We start from the raw sequence: 21,586 nt of genomic DNA on the forward strand, positions 1-21,586 counted from the left end.
TTTTAAACTTCTTTAAATAATTAATGAGTGCATTGAAAATTTAAAGTAGTAGTAGATGAAAAAAATTTCCACACAAAACATGGCATTTTAGAAAATTTCTCAACTTGCACATTACTTTCTCCATCTCTAAATAGTTGTCTTACTTAGCTCCACACAAAGATGCTTTTGATTATTCACCAAGAATAAATGCTATACAATTAAAACACACAAACTTTGTACTATACACACCTCTAAAAAAAGTTGCATTTTTGGTTGCCTTCAAATCATACAATATTCATCAATCCACCTCTTCTTTTTTCATGAAAATCCCAAAAATTAATCCTTGTCGTCTTCATCAATGAGATCTTGCATTTGATCATGCTCTACTTCTACCTCAACTCGAACCTCTCCGCTCCTCTCCTTCTCCCATTCATCCATCTCTTCGCCATCGCGCTCTCCACTCTCCACTTCTTCGCCTCTGCCTCTCTCAACCCCATCCATCCGCGGCCTCAGCTCCTTCCTCCCGATTTTCTCATCGTTCTTCATGTCTCGTGGATTCTTGATATTGTAAAGAAGCCACACACAAATGGCCACAAGCAAAAAATATGCGAATGACATGCTTCACCTTCAAGCCCTTTAGCTCTCAAATTTCGATGCATGGCAAACTCACCAATGCTTATAGAGTGTAGACAGGGCCATCCCGACAAAATCAGAGGCCCTGTGCAAAAATCTAAAATGAGGCCTACCACTATAGAAAAAAAGACAATGCATTTTAAAGCTATATGATAATTAAATAAATATACCATTTCGAACCTCGATTGCATAGTCTTTACTTGAACAACATCATTCTTTTGGTGTTCTTTGAAATGAAATCTTCGACGATGTTCTCATATGCAATCTTCTCCAACATCTCACTCTCGAGTGCGATTATGGCCAAATCATTCAGTCTATCTTGTGTCATTGTAGAACACAAATATGACTTCAATAGCTTCAATTTAGAAAAGCTTCGTTCTATAAATTTGCAACAGATTAGAAAAAGAGGTATGGAGAGAGCAGAACGTACCTGCCCTGATGGGATGATCGTCGTCTCGTTGAACAAATTGATGCGTTTGCGCTGCTCCCAATCGCAATGGCCGACGATGGCAGGCGCTGCAGAAGCGATCAACGATGGCTCTGGTGAGCTGGTCCCTGTTGCGGCGTTTGTCGATGAGGAACACCGAACACGAACAGGCGGCTCCCAGGTCTACGACCGGGAAAAGAAACCGATCAGAATTGGAGTCACGGTGCTAGAAAAAGGCCTGGGCGTTGCTATACAAGAGAAATAGCTTTGTTGGGTTGAAAAAATAGGAATACATGTATATGGGCTGAAATATTTCAGAGGCCCCTGAAAATTGGGGGCCCTGTGCGGTCGCACAGGCAGCACGGGCCAAGGGACGGGCCTGAGTGTAGAGAGTCAAATATATAAAGAAAACAAAGGAATCATGTCACTTGCAAAAGTGTAATAAGCATTGATTCTTGAATAATGGGAACATTATCTTTGGATATATTTGTAATCTAACTTTTGTGGCTAGACCCTTTTCAAGATTACTAGAGATTGGTTTGAGAAGGAAAGTTAAAAAAAAATGAGTGGATGTGAAAAAGTTGGTAGTTTGAGAGATTTTAATGAGATGGAGTGGGGATAAAGGCATTTTAAATGTGTCGGCAAATAGCATATATTTATTATGGGACCTCAATTGTAGTTCTAACTTTTAATTGCCTAGGTAATTATTGTAGTCTTTGGAGTACTTTTAAAAAGGAAAAAGAAAATCACAATTTTCTGAAATAATTTACAAAGAACACAAGACGAATATCACATTTGAAAAATTACACATGAAATGTGCGTATTTAGAATTATGATTAAAACTAAACCACGTCTTATTGCAAAACGCATAACTGTCATTTTTTGACAACACAAATGTCATTTTCAATTCGTTTTAGCATATGATATGCTGCTTTTAAAAACATGGAGGTTATTTTATATCGTTTCAAGTTATCTTTTCTAAAACGAACTAAAAAACAAACTCAAAATGACTTCCATGCTATCTAAAAAAATCATCCGCCTTTTGATTCTGTATTTTGCAATGAGATTGAGTTCGGTATATATAATAACCTTATAAATGATATGCTCGATAAACATAATTAAATTACAGAAATTATAGATTTTGGATTTCTTAGGCCTCTCCAGGGTTGAAATATAAATCTCCACATTTACATTTCCAACACATTGGCTTATAATTCGAAATATAATCTCCTCTCGAATATGCTATAATATTAATTCTTGGAGAATATAATTGTTTTTGGAACATGATTTTCTTTGGTGTCACAATTGGAACCTGAACTGCCTCGCAATTTCCACAAGATTTACATTTTTTACCATCACATCTTGGAGGCTTTGATCCTATCAATGGTCTCATTTTGAGTACCTTTTCTTCACTTATTTTCTGCATATATGCATAACCAATTCATTATACAAAATAATTTTTACTACTAAATTTCAAACTCTTGCTGTAAATATTTCAAGAAACCATACCATTGTGAGATCATTAGACAGTTTGGAGATTTGTCTTCCTGAAAAATGCAATAACAAATAGCATATCACACTAATTAGCCAAGTGTTTGGTAAAAATGTAGTACAAATAACTTATAAGTTTACTTACCTTCAACCATGAAATGGAGTGGACTCAAAGTTAGTAATAAAGCCAGCAGATATTTGAATTTCATGCATGCCATTGAACTTTTTTGAGGGAGAGAAAGCTAGAGAGAGAAGGGAACAAACTCAACTCTTTAAAGGGGGGGATTTAGGAGAGTAAAGAATGAACAAGAATATAAAAAGAAAAAAAAATGATTAGATTCAATTACTTCAATGATTGAAGTTTCAAGACAAAAGGGTGTTCTGCAAAAGATGAAGTGTGAAAACAACCCTCCAAAAGGGAAACAACCTTTTCAATGTGTCCTAGATTTATGAGTCATTATACATGGAGAGAAAAATCAAGGAAGACAGCTGCAAAATATGGGAATGATGAGAAAAGGAATGATAACAAGAAGAAAAGAATAAAAAGGATTTTTTTTCAAAATGCCTGCTAAAAAGTTGTGACATTTCTTGAATTGTTTTCAGTTTATTGGATCAAGAAAGATAGGGATTTGAGCTTATGGGGTTTCATTTTCATGGATTTTGCGTAACCCCGCCATATATATTTGAAAACGTATACACATTAGATAAGTGAATTTGTCTTTTGTTCAGTTATATTGGACAAGATTATGTGTCATGAATGTGTCGATTAGATAGACCAAACATGGTTAGTAATTTAATATCCTGAGAGCATCATTAACCCTATCCCAATGCCCTAAGTCCCCTTCACGTTATCATTCCCATAAATTTGAGTTTTAGGGCACAACTGTTCTAACACTGTAGGCCCCATCCCAGGCCACAACTATTAAATTGCACTATTCACAATCTACAACTATTTTACGCGTGAAATAAAAATACGCTGAAAAATTTAAAACACGGAAAAGTTGTTCTTCATTCTGAAATTCAAAATTACAACATAGAAAATTAAAAATATAAAAAAAAACATTAAAACATAACGTCAATGCTGGAAAACGTTGGAGCGTGTCCAAATCTCTTCAATTAGATCGGCGTGTAGGCGAGTGTGTAGTTCTTCTTGGCGCATCGCAGCTGAACAGGCCATGACATTGCGGATGTCGGGAGGAACGCCCTGCACGGGTGGAGCGGTGACAATGTGGTTACTCCCGGTGCTGGAGAGCAGATCGTCGCTCCACAAAGTGACATTTTCTTCCTCGTCGTCAACGATCATGTTATGCATTATGATACATGTATACATGATGTCGGCGATTAGTGGACGCTGCCAACCACGGGGCCGCTCCCTTCACAATAGCCCACCGTGCTTGGAGGACTCCGAATGCACGCTCCACATCTTTCCGAGCCACCTCTTGCTTTTCGGCAAACAATGCCCTCCGATCCGTTATCGGACATGTGATAGTCTTCACGAACACGGGCAATCGAGGGTAGATCCCGTCTGCCAGATAGTACCCCATACTATACCGATGGTGGTTGGTCGTGAACTCTACGTTCGGCGCTCGCCCGACACACAAGTCGTTGAACAATGGAGACTCGTTCAACACATTGAGGTTGTTGTTCGACCCAGCGATACCAAAGTAGGCATGCCAGATCCACAATCGTTGGTCGGCAACGGCCTCCAACACAATCGTGGGATGTGTGCCCTTGTGCCCGCTAGTGGATTGTCCCCTCCAAGCCGTTGGACAATTCTTCCACTGCCAGTGCATACAGTCGATACTTCCCAGCATCCCCGGGAAGCCTTGCGTCCGCTCGTGCATGTTCACCAACTTCCTAACGTCGTCGGTCGTTGGCTTTCTCAAGTATGTATCCTTGAATGCTTCGATGGTTGCCCGACAGAATTTAGCTAGGCAATCCCGTCCAGTATGCTCGCTTACATGGAGATACTCATCGAACATATCTGAAGTAGTTCCATAAGCGAGTTGACGTATGGAAGATGTGCATTTCTGCAAAGTCGATATACTTTGCCGGCCACAACATCGGTGGTTTGCTTGAAATACGAGTCACGAGCTACAACTGCGTTGACGATGCGCATGAACAAGCCGCAAACCAGCTTGTTCACGGTCTCGGTGGATATACATCCGAGTACATGGTACCCAGACGTGTTGTTCGTTCCACGCTTGAACAACAGTTTGGTAGCGTTCCACTTCGTTGTTGATTTCTTCTTGGATTGCCGGCATCGCCGCGTCTAACATTCGGGCCATTTGAGCTTCGATTGCTCTTTGACGATGAGATATTTTTTCAAATTTTAGGGAGGGTAGGGGTGTGCATTCGGGTTTCGGTTCGGTTTTTCACCCAAACCGAACCGAAACCGAAAAAACCGAATTTAGGCTAAAATTAAACCGAACTGAAAACCGAAAAACCGAAAACCGAACTTAAAAAACTGAAATAAACTGAAAAACCGAAATTTTGTGCAATTTTAAAAAGCCTAAAAACTTAAAATAAAAAATAACACAAAAAATCATAGTAACATAAATAACATCCACCAAAACGTAATAAAAATAAAGTTTCATGATATCTAATTAATTTACAACATATTATAACAAATTAACAATGTAAATCCATTCCCAAGTCTTCAATCTTCTTTGTTCCACAGGATGAGCTTTGGCCATATCTTTTCGCCATAATTTTTATCATAAGCGTTGAATCAACTTTGTAAAATCTGAAATACAAAATAATGCCATAAGTTAAGTACAATGAAGCATAGAATATATGAATGTATAAGAAAACTGGAAATGCTACTAACAATAGATAGATTGAGAAAATAAGAATAAAAAAAAATTGAATCTGGGGCAGCAGATCTGGATGATTAAGGGAGCATCCAATTTTTAAATATCATAACACTTAATTTAAGCATATGAATTCAGCTTCAATACTTGCAATATCATTTTTAAATATCAAAGTTTGTCTGTCTTATCTTCTTTTATGGTTCCTAAAAGAACAGATCCAAATACTTATCGTCTGAAGAACACATTAATGCCTAAACACAATAACATTAGAAGTATTTTAATTTTGAACACTAATTTGTGAACTGTGAAGAAATAGATAAGTTTGAGATTTTACCTTCTTCTGAAGACAGCGTGGATGGCTGGAGCACGGCCAAAGGCGGCGCAGATGGCTGAAGCACAGCTGCACTGCTGGAGGGCGGAGACGGTGTGGATGGCTGGAGACGATGGGTTGGAACAGAGATAGGCGACGGGTTGGAGGCTTAGAGCTCGTGAGATTTAGCCTTTAGGGTTAGAAACTTAGAGTGGAAACCGGAGTTGAGAGTGGAGGAAGAGAGATTGAGAATTGAGAATGGAGGTGGAGAAATTGAGAATGGAGGCGGAGAGGCAGATTGGGAATGGATGCAGAAATTTTTTTAGGGTTAGAGTTATATATATATATTTTATTATATTTATATTAAATAAATTGGGTTATTCGGTTTTTTGGTTTTTTTCTTCGCCCGAACCGAACCGAGCCGAACCGAAAAACAGAAATTTTTATATTTTCAAAACTGAACCGAATAGAAAAACCGAAATAACCGAACCGAATTTCAAATTTTCGATTTGATTCGGTTCGGATATTCGGTTTCCGGTTTTTTTGCTCACCCCTAAGGGAGGGAAATGAAGTTGAATGGATATGAAAATGGATTGAGTGGTATTTATAGATAAATTTTCGAATTTCAAAAAATATATATATTTTGAAGCTGCGGCCCGTCCGGCCCGAACACCAATTAACGCTGGGCCGGACCGCGTTGCGGCCCATCCCGATACACTTAACCCTGAGCCGAGCCGGACCCCGGGCGCGTCCCTGGGACCGGCCTAGGCTGCAAAATGCTCTTCTCCAACGCCGCGTGACGCGGGCCGGGACCCAACTCCGGTCCGACCCGCTGCGTTAATGATGCTTTGACAATGTCATGTATGATTAGTCTTAACTTATGAGTTTTGGCCTTCCTCATGTTTCATATAGGGTTGTCTTAGACCAATCTCAAACAAATGAACACCCTCAAATTAATTTTGGGCAATTTCAGACGATGATATATAGGATTAGTAATTTATATGTAACATTTCAAATAATCTTGATGTGTAACTCACCTACTATAGATTATTCTGCATAGTGGCGGATGCACTTAACATAATTTGTAAGATCAGACACTAAATTAGGTCATTGACGGTGTCAGAATGTAAAAGTGGTATCACGAGTTTAGCTTGCAATGAATGATGACCGAAAGATAAAAGCGAATCATAACCCTAAATGGTGGGCTGGAGTTGTCGCACTTTGACTCGGCATCAACTCCAAAGTCCAAATTTAATGATAATTTACAACCCTCATGGTTGGCATTGGGTCAGTCGATCCTCCAAGTCCACCTACATCTATCATTGATTCTGTATAAAATTATTTCAGTTATAGTGAACAATGTGAATTATTTTTTCAGTTACATTCAAACAATGCATGCGTATATAGTAGTATATTGTAAATTAGCCATTTAGGCCCACTCTTGGCTCATCTAAGAAACGTTACTATCTAAGAGTGTCCACTATAATGAGGACGCGGCGGACGCCGCGTTTGGGGCGAAAGCGGGGCGGCTTATAGTGGGAAGGGTGTCCGCCCCGGGGGCGGACGCGGCGAAGGGGGAGGGAGGCGGCGGACGCTCGATAGCCGGGTGCGGGGCGAGGACGCAGCGGGGGGGCTATAGGCGCGGCGCCTATAGTGGGGGAGGGAGGCCGCAGCGGTTTCTGCTGCCAAGGAGATTGCAACCGAATGGAGAGAGAAGTGAGAATTGGCGACGAAATCACACTGTAGCACTGTAGTGTATGGGAGATTTAATTCTTTGAATAATAATCAAAAAAAAGGAAAAGGAAAAAGACATGAATTTGTTATAGTCGGCTTCCAATTATTCGTATAGTCGGCTTCTTCTAATTACGTATAGCTCGATAAATTTATACATAAATACTTGAAACATTATAAAATGAAAGTTGATTATAAAATTTGGGGGCTATTGGATGTGTACACTATAGTGCCGGACACAAAATTTTGGGGCTATGGACACAAAATTGGGGCTATGGACAAAAAACTGGGGCAAGGCTATTGGGCGTGTCCACCTTATAGTGGACACTCTGGACCCAAGTTTTTAAATTTTTGTGTATTTTATTTGGTACTTAAAATCCCAGAGATAGATAACGACCTCTCAAGAACTCACGTGTCAATTATTTACTTAATCCTTTATATCTTTCTTTGATAATTGAATTCCATCATGAAAAAAATTGGAAGTTAAAATGTCGGAAGAACATTCCTTCTCACTAACGATGGTGAAGTGAATAAATAGGAGTATAATTTATGACTTTTTTGTGGTTTTATAGTTTGGTTGAAAATTTATTGCAAAAAAAAACTCAATTAAAATTCGTATGAAAAAGTTGGTATGGGAACTTTATGGAGTAGTATTTATACAATCTTTAAACTTATAGTATAATTAAAATAATGATATATTTGGTACTCCATATAAGATATAATTATCACTAAATTTGTGTCGGCTTCATCATTGTTTTTGTACCCGTGTCATTAATTAAGGGATAATTATAGTATCATATACACAAAATAAGTGATGATTATCATATAGTTACGTAAATTTTAATTTTTTTATTAATTAATTTGATCAATCTTCCATCACTTCTCACACACTGCAGCGATTCAATTTTCATTTTTGAAGAAATTTTTTTCCACAAAAATCTACACACACATCAACTCTAGCTTGACAAAGAAATGGCAGCTAGAAGGCCGATTAATCCCTCTCGGCGCATATCTGAGACTGGAGCAGTTCTATCATCGTCTTCGTTGCAATCCAGATCCCGTTCTCCTTCTTATTTGTCGATTGCGCTCATTCTGGTATATTCATTTCTATATCTGTGCGTGTGTGTGTTGTGATTCAATTTGTTTTTGAATGAAGCGGATTCTGATTGGCGAAATTGAACCTGAACGCGCTCCTTGCTTGACTTGTTCAGCTTGATCTCAATTTTGCAGGGGGCATTGTTTGTGATTGGTTATCTATATCGCGGCCAAGGTTCGAATTGTTTTTTGAAGAAAAATTAATTGCTTGTGTTTAGCTGGAATTGCTTTTAAGTGAAATCAAATTCGTGTAGATTGGGGATGTTGACAATGTATGTAGTAGTAGTTGATAATCAATGCATAGATGTAGGAGGTTTGCTCTGAAATGCTTTTGAATTTCTCTGATATTTTTATTGCTATAAATTGTCTGCAAATTTGAGTAGTGGTGTATATCATTTTGCTCTTATATATTGGATGTGATGTGACGACGTGAAGAGAAATGCTTATATGATTCAATCTGATATTGGCGAATGTAAGAGAGCAAAGATTTTCAAATATTAGAAGATAAACTGTTTTGTGTGTTCCAAATGACTAGCATGGTAGTAGTAATAGTTTTCTCACTTTTGGTTTACCGTGTTATATTTGAACAACTTGAGATACTTCATGGTGCTTTTTGTGCTACTATGCTATGATGTCGACCAGTGTGTTTTATACTTTATGCTTTGACTGAAAGGAAATGATTTCCTGATAGGTGGTTTTGGAAATCCTAAAGCTCTGAATCGTGTGGAAGGTAATTGTACTGAGAGCTCTTTATTTTATCGAATCTTGTAAACTGAGCAATCTTAAATCTTGTGCATATAAATGGGGCTTAAGTTCTGATTCTTTTGTTGTCTATAACCTGTTTCATGATGGTGGATCCATAGTTCACTATGATGGAGAAATATTTGAATATAAATGGTACATGGTCTAGGTTACTTTGTTCTGTTTCTTGTTGAGAAAGGAATACTGATTTTTGGGGCAGAGGCTTCATGAAATTTCAGTGTTCATGAATAGAGACTTCTATTTAGCAGTTTACATGATTTATCACATCAAATTAGTACCTTTTTTTCAGTTGAAAATATTTCTCAGGTACAATATGCCCGGTTATTATTTACTTGTTGTACTTGATTGGCATGCTATTAGTTTCTTTATGAGATTGCCTGCTGATTTAGGAGAAAACTTGCATCATATAGAGCTCCAGAACAGTCAATGTTTATTTAACTTTTTAAAAATTCTTTGAGTCTTCCCTATCTAATCTAAAATACTCTCATTACATTTTGACTCGTCTGCATATATTATTTCCTAAAATAACACATCTATGAAGGGTTTTGCAATAAAACAAGAGGTAGCACTTCTGGACCACCGTAGCTTCCCTCAGAACATGGATGCATATATTTATTTTTTTGGTTGACAGATTTCACTTACATGCTTAACGATGAGAATAGATGGTTGGTGCGCATGCTGACATTTATCTTGGGGTTCATCATCATGTTCTACATGCAGGAGATATTTCATGCACTGGAGAAGTTGAACGTGCCATTCCGATTCTAAAAAAAGTATATGGTGACATTATGCTCAAGGTATTGCATGTTGGTCCAGAGACTTGTTTTGTTGTTTCAAGATTGATAAAGGAGGAAGGCACTGAAGCTTTTGGTGTGGAACCTTATGATGTTGAAGATGCTGATGAGGCATGCAAGAGACTGGTGCACAAAGGCCTTGTTCGTGTGGCTGATATCAAATTTCCTCTTCCCTACAAGGCAAAATCATTTCCTCTTGTCATTGTGTCGGATGCGTTGGATTACTTGTCTCCGAGATATCTCAACAGGAGCCTGCCTGCATTAACAAGGCTATCATCTGATGGTCTGGTCATATTCACGAGTAAGTAGTTAATGCCATGTTTCTTTACAAGCTTTATTGAAATTCTTTTTGTTAGCTGAATTTATGGGATTTAGTCTATTTCATTTTATCTCCAAATTTACAGCCAAAAATCCTCATAGAAGGCATCATACATGACGAAAACTAATCTGGACTACCGGTTATTGATTTATGCATGGCTTGTACAACCTATTATTTTAACCAACTAGATTGGGTTCTGTTCACAACAAACAAATTCTTGCTTATGTCATTTCCCTACAATGATGGTGATTACCCATTGGGAAAAGCCAACTTCGGCCGTTATTCATTGGAAGATAGTAGCTTGGCAAGTACTGATCACTTGCATTGATTTATGGAACTACCTTGTTGTGACTTCAAGTTTTTGGCCACTAAAGGTAGCAGAGGACTCAATCACCTTGGCTTAGATGTATTAACATACATGTTCAACTTGCATTTTCGCACTGGGCTATACTTCTTTATTTTCCTCATGTTGCTCAAGCCATCCTTTTTATGGCTGTTACTGCTTCCATGGGCCTTGTATATTAACTACCTTACTGTAAACTTGTAGGGTATCCGAGCAAACAAAAAGCAAAGTCTGTTGATAAAGCCAGATATGGACGTTCTGTAAGTTATCTTTATCTCACGATTTTTTCATCCATTTTAACTTCACCCTTTCTTGCTCAAGGATACTGCAGAACTTCCATTTGGTTTTTGGCTGTTGAGAACAATATATCAAGTAGTATTAAATATGGCCAACCGGAGTAGGCAAGAAACATTCAACCTTCTCCGTAATTGGATGCTCGGGATTTCAAATCTGAGCTCCGATAATGGGAGCTTGCTTGATGTTCTTGCCAAACACCTAATCTCCTCAGAGATATCATTCTGGGAAATATGTTATCCTAATATTTTGCTCATAAAGTACACATTATTTTGCATGCAAATTAAGGCCATTTCCTTATGTTTTGCTAATAGGCTAAGTCAAGGAGTTCGACATGGTGGATAAGATATTTTCTTCAGATGAGCCTAGAGGAGAACGAAGCTGCAACAAAGAAGTTTGAGCAAGCTGCAGCAAAGAGATCATTCACCTCAAATTGCCAAATATTTCATCTCAAGTCTTACCGATGATGTCCTACTAGGTGTAGAATGTCTCTGCATATATATCAAGTAAATGTTGAATAGTTCAGAAAGAAATCCACAAATTTTGTCTCATTTTTGTTTCATCCCAAAATAGGGTCATTACTATTCTTTTATTAATACAATATATGGGGAAATAGAACTTTGATAGCTAAACCTATAAAACTACTGCCTCTATTCAGCCACTCTGCACTGATGAAACTCCATTTCATCTCCTTTTATTGGAGTGCAATTTAGTACATTGGAAAGAGTTGAAGTATAATTCCCAAACATTTCTTACTTCATATCTGATTAAATCATAAGTTCATTTTCAAATATGAAATGTATAATTGGGAGGGAGATTGTTTCTTGCAGCTCAAGATTTTGATGCAAAGTGAATCGATTAACTTGTCTAGCGTCATGTGCTGAAATATTCACGTACGTATGAGTTGTTCCACATAAAAGTGTAAAGTAGAAAACGATCAATTTAAACAACTTTGTGGTGAGACGTTTCCTTTTCAAATCAAATCAATACGTCGTGGGTTTGAATAATCACTATTATATAGGTAAATGAGAACCATTATTAGTCTTGTATGATTTTTATAAAAAAAGAAAAAAAAAACCCAAGTACCTAGCGATTATAACATTTTAACATGGTATCAAAACAGACTCATTGCCCGAGTTGAATGTGCTCTCGGAGGTGACATGGCTCATGTGATCCTAATATTAACAAAATACGAGTTGAGATATTCAAATGTGGATCAAATAACTAGATCCACTTTTGAACCATGAGAACCTGATAGAAGCAAGGATAAAAGTAGGAGCTAGTATTCAAGTTGGTTTTAGTAGAAGAATTTTAAACATCATATATGTTGACAAAAAACACACCAAAATGAATTAAAAACAAACACAAATTGTACGTTTTTCTACAAACACAACCCCAATATTCAACTTAATTAGTGGTATAAGATGTCCAATTGACCAATTCAACTTAATTTCAATGACACATATTACTAGTTTTTATCCAAACTATTTATATATCAGTAGAATGCCTCTACAGCCTTAAATATCAAAGTTTCAATTCATTCCAAATAGTTCTAAAATGCATAGTGGGACCCACACTTTTTTTATATGACCCAAAAAAATTTAGAGCAATATATATGTCTATGACGAGGCAAAGGTCTAACAGTTTAAAGACTAAGCAAGAGTACCTTATGGTTTGTGAGTTGTGACAATGTGGTCTGATCAGTTCTTTCTCTTTTGTCGAACTTTTGCACCTTTGATTTTGAATTTGAGCATTTTGTATTCATAAAAAATCATTGGATAACTAAGCCAAAACCCACACTTATCCTATATTAACATATATAGTTAGAGTTCACAGTTGGGATTTAATTACCACAATTTGGTGACTATGGTCTTCCAATTATTATTAGTATGCGCAAATAATCACTTTATTTAACTAACTAATAAACACCTTTATGCATGGATATATTTCACTAAAATCCCATTATATCATCTATGTTTTTGGAGGACAAGTTGTTGCGTAGGCATCAATGACTTTTTGTTAGTTTTTCTAGTCATGGCTTTTGTCTTAAAGGCATGCATATATACATAGAGTTATTCCTAAAAAATAGCTCGAACTTTGAGATCACTTGGTGGTGATATTTTTAGCCCGAATTGATCATTTTTTTTATGTAGTATAAAACAATTCAGAATATAACAACAAAGTAATTGATCTATCAAATATCACACGGAAACATGGTAACAGAAGCAAACTAGCATCACACAGAAGTGCATTTTAGTTACGAATATAGCATGGGGTAAGTTATATACTTCCTATGTCCCATAGAAATCTGCCGAATTTCCTTTTCGTATGTCCCATAAAAATAGTTATATTGATTATTTGTAGAAACTTTTTTCTCCCTCTATTTTACTTTATCATTTATGGGCTCCGTCATCCACTATACTATCATTTCTCTTATTTTATTAATTACGCATTAAGACTTGTGCCGACCCTAAATGACATATTTCTATGCAACGCATTGGGAGTATATAATTTCATATTCATAGCATTTTAATTTGGAGAATGATGTGATATACAAGGCCTCAAGAATGGAATAATTAACGATGACGATAGTCACATGGATTGAAGATAATAATGTAAAACAAATTTATGTAGAGAAATTATTCAACTTGACTTGTACCGGTTTTGATGTCACAATTAGGACATGACTTATACCATCGTAAGCTAATGGTCTTGTGACAACATTTTGTCCTCATTCTTTTAAGACTCAAGAATCAATCACATTCCCATGATTTTCACTTAGAAATTGAACCATTGTTTTATTACTACTAGGAAACTAATTTTGTGAGCATACTGCAATTTGATAATTACCTAGGGTTTTTTTTTCTATTTTGGTTATCAGTTCAATCCACATGGATTTTAGGCCAATCTTATCGGATCGTCCAATCTATTGCGAGTAAGCTAGCCTTCGTCTTCATCGGAGAAGAGACGAGATGTAAAACCCTAGATTAGTCACTGCAATCTCTTAAGCTGATTAGCATATCTTGGAAAAGAAAAACCTCACTAAAGAATGCTTTATCTAAGGGATTATGTGTTCTAAATATGATTCAATTTGCCAAAGCAAATTGGAGCTAAAAGTATTTACTTTTTCCTCTAATTAAGTTTCAACGGATAAGAGTCTAGCACTGTAGATTCCACTTCCACATATGGAAAAAAATATGCATGATTGATTGATCTCAGACACTAACTAATCACTTCTTTTTTTGGGTGTCCATGAAGTAATCCATCTTGATATATGATCTAGATTTATAACCAATTTTCACTTCAAGCAATTAAACACAACCGATACAATTACTTACTTGTTGCGTTGTTTTTTTACACGTTCTAGTCGAATCCTGTAGGTGAATCCACTGCTTTCGTTATTCATGTGTACATATGTCACGTTCGCATGAAAAAATGTAGTTTTCGGGCATATAATTCATAGTTTCTTAAAGTGGCAACATTTGTTACATATCCAAAAGCAACACTCCATGTTTCTTAATCACATTTATTTCCTTCTTCTCTTTTCTTTCCAAGAAATGGGCATTAACTTCGACAAGACCATAGTTTCACAAAAAGTCCAACAAAGCAACTACTTGTGATGCATCATCAGACAAAAATCTAATGACCGTTGAAGAAGAACACTGTCGGCCCTTTGTCTCAATCCATCTCTTGTTGTATAAATAGACCCTCAATTTGTCACATTTCCACAACACCTTTGTCTCCCACTAAATTTTATTCCAAGCTAGGTTGTGTTCAAGGATAGCAAACAAAGTGTTGTCTAGGAAAGTTACATCACATGGCCAAGACTCCTCCTACTTCCTAGGATGGCAAGAATACGAGAAAAACCCGTTCGACCCCATCCACAACCCATCCGGGATCATCCAGATGGGCCTCGCCGAAAATCAGGTAGTACTATTCTTTTTTTCTACGTCCGCCCCTGTTTATATAGTAACATTTCCATGCATGAAATGTTAACATTTGTGTTTGTTATTCGCAGCTTTCTTTCGATCTTCTTGAGTCTTGGATCGAAGAAAATCAAGAATCGAATTGGTTTCGAAAACAAGGTGGATCTGTGTTTAGGGAGTTAGCTCTTTTCCAAGACTATCATGGCCTTCCTGAATTCAAGAAAGTGTGTATAACTCTCTCTCTCTCTCTCTCTCTCGTTCTCTCTCTCTCTATGTATATCTCTTATATATATGTATACACATCTCAGGTGCTGGCAGAATACATGTCTGAAATAAGGGGAAATAAGGTGAAATTTGATGTGGATAAGCTGGTTCTTACAGCCGGTTCAACCTCCGCAAATGAGATTCTCATGTTTTGTCTGGCCGAACCGGGAGACGCATTCTTGATCCCGACTCCATATTATCCGGGGTAACCACACAACTCTTCCAAAATAATATACACAATTACGAATTCATGAAAAATCAATAGTGGGGTCGAAAAACACAGTGATGAAGGTTGTCGCCACCAAGCAGCTAGAGGTGTTGCTGGCTGACCAAGAACCCCACCTGGATCCGTCATTGTATACACACACATACATTTGATATCACAAAAGATTATTTAGATATACAAGTAGTATGATTTACTTTAAAACATAAATATTATGTTGGATTTTACATTTTTAAGTAGTACTCTTAAATGTGATTTGGTTTTTTCTACCTAACTATACCTTTTGTTGCATAACCTTTATCCCTAAAAGAATAAAATCTATTTTGTCATTTCACTAACATACTCTCTCTCTTGTCAATCTAGGTTTGACAGGGACTTGAAGTGGAGAACAGGAGTGGAAATCATCCCAATCCACACCTCAAGCTCCAACAACTTCACCATCACCAAACCCTCCTTAGAAGAAGCCTTCCAAAGAGCCCAAACCCTAAACCTCAAAGTAAAAGGCCTCTTCATCACCAACCCCCTCGGCACCACCCTCTCCCCCCAAGAGCTCCACCTCCCCCTCTCCTTCTCCCTCTCCCACTCCCTCCACATCGTCAGCGACGAGATCTACTCCGCCACCGCCTCTTCCCCCACCCCCTCCTTCACCGAGACCCTCTCCCGTCTCCTCCCCGACCCCCTCCACCCGGCCTGGTCCCGCCTCCACGTCGTCTCCTCCCTCTCCAAGGACCTCGGCCTCCCCGGCTTCCGCATCGGCGTGATATACTCTCACAACGCTGAACTTGTGGCGGCCGCGACGAAAATGTTTAGCTTCGGGCTAGTTTCGTCGCAGTCGCAGTTCCTCCTGTCGCGTATCCTCGTGGATAAGGGGTTTATCCGGGGGTACGCGAGGGAGAACAGGAAGAGGCTGGGGAGGAGGCGGGGGGCGATGCGGGCCGGGCTCAGGGAGGCCGCCCTGCATTGCCTGAGCGGGGAGGCGGGGTTGTTTTGTTGGGTGGATATGAGGGGGCTGCTCGCCTCCGCCACGTTCGAGGCGGAGGCCGAGCTGTGGAGGAGGATGGTGATGGAGTTTGGGGTGAATGTGGCGCCCGGGTCGTCGTGCCATTGCTCCGAGCCCGGGTGGTTTAGGGTTTGCTTAGCGAATGTGGCCGAGGAGACGCTGATGGTCGCATTGAGGCGGATTAAGGCCGTCGTGGCGGATTCCGGGATCATCCGCCGGTGAACCTCATTTTTGTTGTAATGTTATGTAACAATGTTGTTGCATTACTTGCATGGATGTAAATAGAGTCGACTTCTTTTTATTGAGATTTGATTTCCACTAAATTAATTGTTTTGTTTGCCTATAAAAAAATAAAAATAAATAAAAAATCATTATAATATAGTAGTAACACGTCAAGATAAATGGTCGATGTTATCACATAGTTTAATAAAAAATGTCGAAAAAGTTTTCGGCTACCAGGATATTGATGTTGATGTCTCAGCCGAAAATATCTACAACTTTGCTATGCGAAAATATATGTTGAATTAAAGTGAAACACTTCAAACTTTAATAAACATTTTTATCTAATAAAATGACATTAAATTCAAAAAAAATTAATTATTTACTCTTATCAAGTATAATAAACATATGATGATAAGTACAATATTCAATTATATTAAAGCATATAACATTAAAGAAACAAAAATATGTGAATGAGATAGTAGTACAACATATGAACCTTATATTGAATCCCACGTCAAACTAAAAAAAGTAGTATTAAATTTTCACCACCTACGTTAATTAAGGTCTAAGTATAAAAACTAAAAATTAATTTTCACCACCTACGTTAATTAGTATTTGTAATTTCTCTCGCTGCAATATTTTTAGATGTGACATAACTCAATGTACGCAATAAAATATTGAAATGCAACTATATTACTTGTTTAGGTGCATACTTTAGATAGCATTTATGAGACATGGTACATCTCAATTACCCCTTTTTAGTGAAAGTGATTCATAATATCAGGATAAGCTACATGACAAATTTGACTATCAATGTTGAAAAAATCAATTCCAAGTGACGTAAACTAAATTCGACATATAATTTGTACAAATCTACGTCACTTTGTGGACTTTTATTTGGTGCAATATGTCTATACAAACTTTAAAAATTACATAAAATGATCAAATAAACAGTCTTATAGTGAAATTATAATTATATTATAAGTTACAGATTTTTATGAAACCAAAAATGGTGATTAATGCCTTTTGAGAGAGGGCTACATACCTAAGTGACACTAACATTCATTATATATCATTCAAAAATGTCACAAAAACTACAACATTGGAAGTTAACCAAGCTCAGAAACTACCTAAATACCAGCATCAACAGGGCTCGAAGAGCCATCCGAAGAAGATTCGTCTCCATCGTGTTTCTGCACGTCTTTCCAATTCCACAGGACCTGCATCAGTCCGCCGTTTGCAGCATGCATAAGAAAATGATTTACTCCAGGCAAATATGTTGATATAGCCTTCACAAAAATGAAGAACAAAGCTATGCTCGGAAGTCTCCAAGTAACGCGTCCATCCTGAGGGAAGAAGACTGAGTTAATAATTTGACAAAAACTTGTGTAAGATCAAATGTTGGGTCAAATATCCTGATTTATAGTGCCAGGCCCGTTTGGGCATTTTACCTGGTTGTCAGGCATGAGTTCTCGGGATATCTCATCGAAGAATTTGGTTGTCGTGATTCCAACAAAGAGACCCAATGGGATAACCAACTCTTTGTTTCTAGAGATAGAATATGAGATATCAGATAGGCAGCTAAATGCAAAGTATGCAAGCAGACACCACTTCAGTGCCTCCTTTGCCAAAGCGAGGAACTCTTCTAGCGCAACAGTCTCTGCTTTCTTCCAAGGAAATTGTTTAACTGAATCTGGAATCATGTTCCACAATTTCTTCTGTGTACTACTCAGCATGACTACGAGCTTAGAAGGGTCGTTGAAGTGCTCCATCCCTGGCAATTTTGCTAAGCAGGACACTGATATGTGTTTCTTCCGGACATTTATCAGAAAGGGTTTACGGAGTTGATGCAGTTGGCTTTTAGATGATGCAAGCTGCGCAACACAAAACAGATGTAAAACCATGAATAATTAGGAAGTGAAATGACCAATGCTTTAACCAGATTTTGGTAGAATGATAAGCAGCAAAGAACCATAGTTCATATCTAGTGATCAGATACAGAATAGTTCATCAATTACCATGTTCAGTTCATGGATTATACAAATTTGAATTTGGTAAGGAAAAGAAACGAACATGTATGGCAGAAAATTAGCTAGAAGAAATGAACATATACAGGTTTTTGATGTTCAAGCCTGAAATAAGTTGGAGATGTGAAGCCATCAGCCAAATTAATGGAGAAATTTGTTTCAAACAATCTCCATTCCCTACATTTAGAAGTTTACATAGTTCAGAAGTCTCACAAACCTTAGTATGAGCTAGCACAGTCACAGCACAAACCGATCATGCTCAATGTTGATGGCTTGAAAAGATTTACGTCATAAATGCATCCAAAATATACTTTCGAATAGGACCTTTTCTGTCTATATAAAAAAAAAGACAAGCTACAAAGGTGACTCGCTTGGTATTTCCATCATAAGAAAAATGCAAAATATTGTCTTTAAATGAGTATCCACTATGGTTGGGAATAATATTGTAATCAAAACCTTTAATAGTTACCAGGTGCAGACAGAGAGTCATAGAAACTAAATCAACACCATTTATGTTCTAATACATATGTTTTCTGTCATCAGATCAGACATAAATGTCTCTGGTCGAAGTTCAATATTTGCAAAAAGGACTCTTCAGAATCTAGTGTTGTAAATTATAAATACTAGCAAACTATAAGCAACTTCCATTCTTATACAATATTCAAAACTAGTTAGGGTCCTTATTCAATCAATGAAACCCGCTCCCGAAAGTAGCTCCGCCATAAAATAAAGTGAATTATACCTTTAACTCGGAAATGAGAGGTAAAACTAAACTACTTTCATAAAAATGAAGTGATAGTGTGATACAAAATGTACCACTGATGCCAGATTTATAGCTGGAATTCTAGGGAAAAACAAACTAGGCCCCTTGTCGTTTCCATGGAAGATGATCGTGCAAGCTTTCATTCAACAACTTAATGACCAAAGAAGAACGGAATTAGCTGGAAGTTAGTCGTGAGGATCTATGTCAGCTGCAAGCCTGCAACACCACTTGGTTTGTTGAAGGCTATCACTAAGCATAAGAGAAGGGAGTTGAAACTGGATATATAGTCTAGTTATAATTCATTGTACTCCACTGAACATTCTGTATGAATCTATCTTATCAATAAACATCCGACTTTCTCTATATTGCATTGGATCGAAGAATTCTATGCGTGTGTATATGCATCAAAAACCAATTTTGAGTAAGATAACAGGCAGAGAACAAAGATTTACCCAATTCATCTATGATTTACACATTGTCACTTAAATCATAATAGACCTAATTTATCATCCAAATCAACAATCTCTCTCTCTCTGAATTCTCACTCAGGCGCGTTACGTTATAATCAAATGTGAAATACCAAATATATCGAAGCTTGAATCGAAATCCTATAACGACATAATCTCAATTAGCAAATCCACTAAAACAAATAGGGTAAAAAACACTGATTTCTTCTTTTTCCCCCTAATTTCTCAATTGCAACATTGAGCGATGGTGATACTCCCCCATTCCCATCACAATTGAGTTCAAAACCTAGGGGTTTATCTCCCCTTCTATGAACTGTAATGCGACTCATTCACTCAAAGATGAAGATATATGTGATTAAAGAATTTGTACAAACTTACAGGTGAATTCAAAGGAGTGAGTGCGGACGCCGCCGCTGACGCCATTCTCGCCGTCGTTGAAGGTGGTTGCGGCGGTGAGGGTGCAAATGGGTTAAGCTTAAATGGATTATTTGAAACACAAATTTATTAGTTGAATTTACACTTTTATTCTTTTAAGTTATGTCATTAACCTTATTTCTAAACAAAAAGTTGTTTTATCCAATAAAATAATGAGTTTGGGAAAAACTAAATATTAATCTTGATATATTCTAGTACTCTACCAATTATTTTTTTGTTTGTCTGCTACTACTTTAAGTATTATTTAAGATTATGCATTTTTATTTTGAATTTATAATGATTTCTTTTTTTTTTCAGTTCATGTTCAAACCTTTACTCAAGTTGAATAATTCTTTTTCAATCATTTTATTACAGTAAAATCATTTCTTTTTATGATAAACTCTATAGCATTTAATCCTTTTAACTTTACCCTCTTAAATTATTTATTTATCTCCATTTAATTTACCAAACACTGATTCACTTAATTCTCTCTATTTAATTTACCAAACATTCATTGCTTAGTCATCACACGACAATGGATCTATATTTATGTTACCATGCATTACGAATTTTATTAATTCGATCACACATCAAATGTAGATATTAAATTAATTTTGTAGAAAATATATGGCGCATGTTGAATTCACAATTTAAATTATTCACGTGTATATATATGGTTGTGATCAATTGAGATTTTTTAGTCTAATTGAGAATTGAGATGCATTATCAGTCACTCATTTTTATTAAATGAGTGGTCGAGAATTTGTCACATGAAAAATATTTTTAGATTAATTAATTATGAAAGTGCGGAATGGTAATTTCATGGTATATTTTATTAATAAATTTTTTTTTTTAATTTTAATTTTTTTTCAACTACATATCCAATTCATGTCAACTACACATATATGTCAATTACATATATAATTCATGTCAACTATACACATATAATGTCAACTATAAGTTGTTGACATTTGATGTGCATGCTATTGATATTTGATGTGCATGCTATTGATGATAATACCCCATAGTTGACATAATTTACTTGCAGTTGACATTTCGAAAATGTCGTGGATGAGTGGCTAAAAATGCATCTCAATTTTCAATTAAGCTAAAAAATCTCAACCTAACAGGACCTATCAAAATAAATACTAATTCACATAATATTTTATAGAAGTTAAATACAAAAATACTCTAAACTTATGTGAAATGTATAAAGCCTAAAATATACTATATAGGACATATTAACATTTAAAAAAAAAACATTTTTAACGTAAATTAAAAATACTAAA

At 36.8% G+C, this 21,586-nt stretch overlaps 3 protein-coding genes and 1 long non-coding RNA gene across 4 annotated transcripts; 2 read left to right on the plus strand and 2 right to left on the minus strand.

Moving 5' to 3' along the window:
* Positions 1-212: 212 nt before the first annotated feature.
* Positions 213-1,107, minus strand: LOC121755128. The gene is made up of 3 exons (XR_006040639.1): positions 1,043-1,107; positions 783-967; positions 213-697 (listed from the first exon to the last, which is right to left on the minus strand). It is a non-coding gene; the product is annotated as an uncharacterized LOC121755128 (long non-coding RNA).
* A 7,059-nt stretch (positions 1,108-8,166) lies between these two features.
* On the plus strand, positions 8,167-11,520 carry LOC121756533 (probable pectin methylesterase CGR3). The gene is made up of 6 exons (XM_042152097.1): positions 8,167-8,479; positions 8,615-8,654; positions 9,171-9,209; positions 9,962-10,336; positions 10,902-10,957; positions 11,306-11,520. The coding sequence occupies exons 1-6, from the start codon at positions 8,357-8,359 to the stop codon at positions 11,456-11,458; spliced, it is 786 nt and encodes a 261-aa protein (XP_042008031.1). The 5' UTR covers positions 8,167-8,356; the 3' UTR covers positions 11,459-11,520.
* A 1,741-nt stretch (positions 11,521-13,261) lies between these two features.
* On the plus strand, positions 13,262-16,626 carry LOC121754871 (1-aminocyclopropane-1-carboxylate synthase-like). Its single transcript, XM_042150163.1, has 5 exons — positions 13,262-13,266; positions 14,759-14,918; positions 15,010-15,141; positions 15,226-15,386; positions 15,768-16,626. Exons 1-5 carry the CDS (start codon positions 13,262-13,264, stop codon positions 16,624-16,626), a joined length of 1,317 nt encoding a protein of 438 aa, XP_042006097.1.
* Positions 16,627-17,668: 1,042 nt separating this feature from the next.
* Positions 17,669-20,375, minus strand: LOC121754175. The gene is made up of 3 exons (XM_042149524.1): positions 20,262-20,375; positions 18,078-18,500; positions 17,669-17,972 (listed from the first exon to the last, which is right to left on the minus strand). Exons 1-3 carry the CDS (start codon positions 20,304-20,306, stop codon positions 17,757-17,759), a joined length of 684 nt encoding a protein of 227 aa, XP_042005458.1. The 5' UTR covers positions 20,307-20,375; the 3' UTR covers positions 17,669-17,756.
* Between the last annotated feature and the right edge of the window lie 1,211 nt (positions 20,376-21,586).

This window comes from Salvia splendens, chromosome 11 (assembly GCF_004379255.2).
Source record: "Salvia splendens isolate huo1 chromosome 11, SspV2, whole genome shotgun sequence".
NCBI lineage: Eukaryota > Viridiplantae > Streptophyta > Magnoliopsida > Lamiales > Lamiaceae > Salvia > Salvia splendens.

What these genes read in the sequence shown, in the direction of transcription:
- LOC121756533 (XM_042152097.1), top strand. Translation starts at nt 8,357, where the DNA reads ATGGCAGCTAGAAGGCCGATTAATCCCTCTCGGCGCATATCTGAGACT. An exon ending in TGGTCTGGTCATATTCACGA is followed by an intron (nt 10,337 to 10,901) that starts GTAAGTAGTTAA and finishes GTAAACTTGTAG; the next exon opens with GGTATCCGAGCAAACAAAAA. An exon ending in AAGCCAGATATGGACGTTCT is followed by an intron (nt 10,958 to 11,305) that starts GTAAGTTATCTT and finishes TTTTGCTAATAG; the next exon opens with GCTAAGTCAAGGAGTTCGAC.
- LOC121754871 (XM_042150163.1), top strand. An exon ending in TGGGCCTCGCCGAAAATCAG is followed by an intron (nt 14,919 to 15,009) that starts GTAGTACTATTC and finishes TGTTATTCGCAG; the next exon opens with CTTTCTTTCGATCTTCTTGA. An exon ending in GCCTTCCTGAATTCAAGAAA is followed by an intron (nt 15,142 to 15,225) that starts GTGTGTATAACT and finishes TACACATCTCAG; the next exon opens with GTGCTGGCAGAATACATGTC.
- LOC121754175 (XM_042149524.1), bottom strand. Translation starts at nt 20,306, where the DNA reads ATGGCGTCAGCGGCGGCGTCCGCACTCACTCCTTTGAATTCACCT. An exon ending in TCACTCCTTTGAATTCACCT is followed by an intron (nt 18,501 to 20,261) that starts GTAAGTTTGTAC and finishes TGTGTTGCGCAG; the next exon opens with CTTGCATCATCTAAAAGCCA. An exon ending in AACTCATGCCTGACAACCAG is followed by an intron (nt 17,973 to 18,077) that starts GTAAAATGCCCA and finishes TTCTTCCCTCAG; the next exon opens with GATGGACGCGTTACTTGGAG.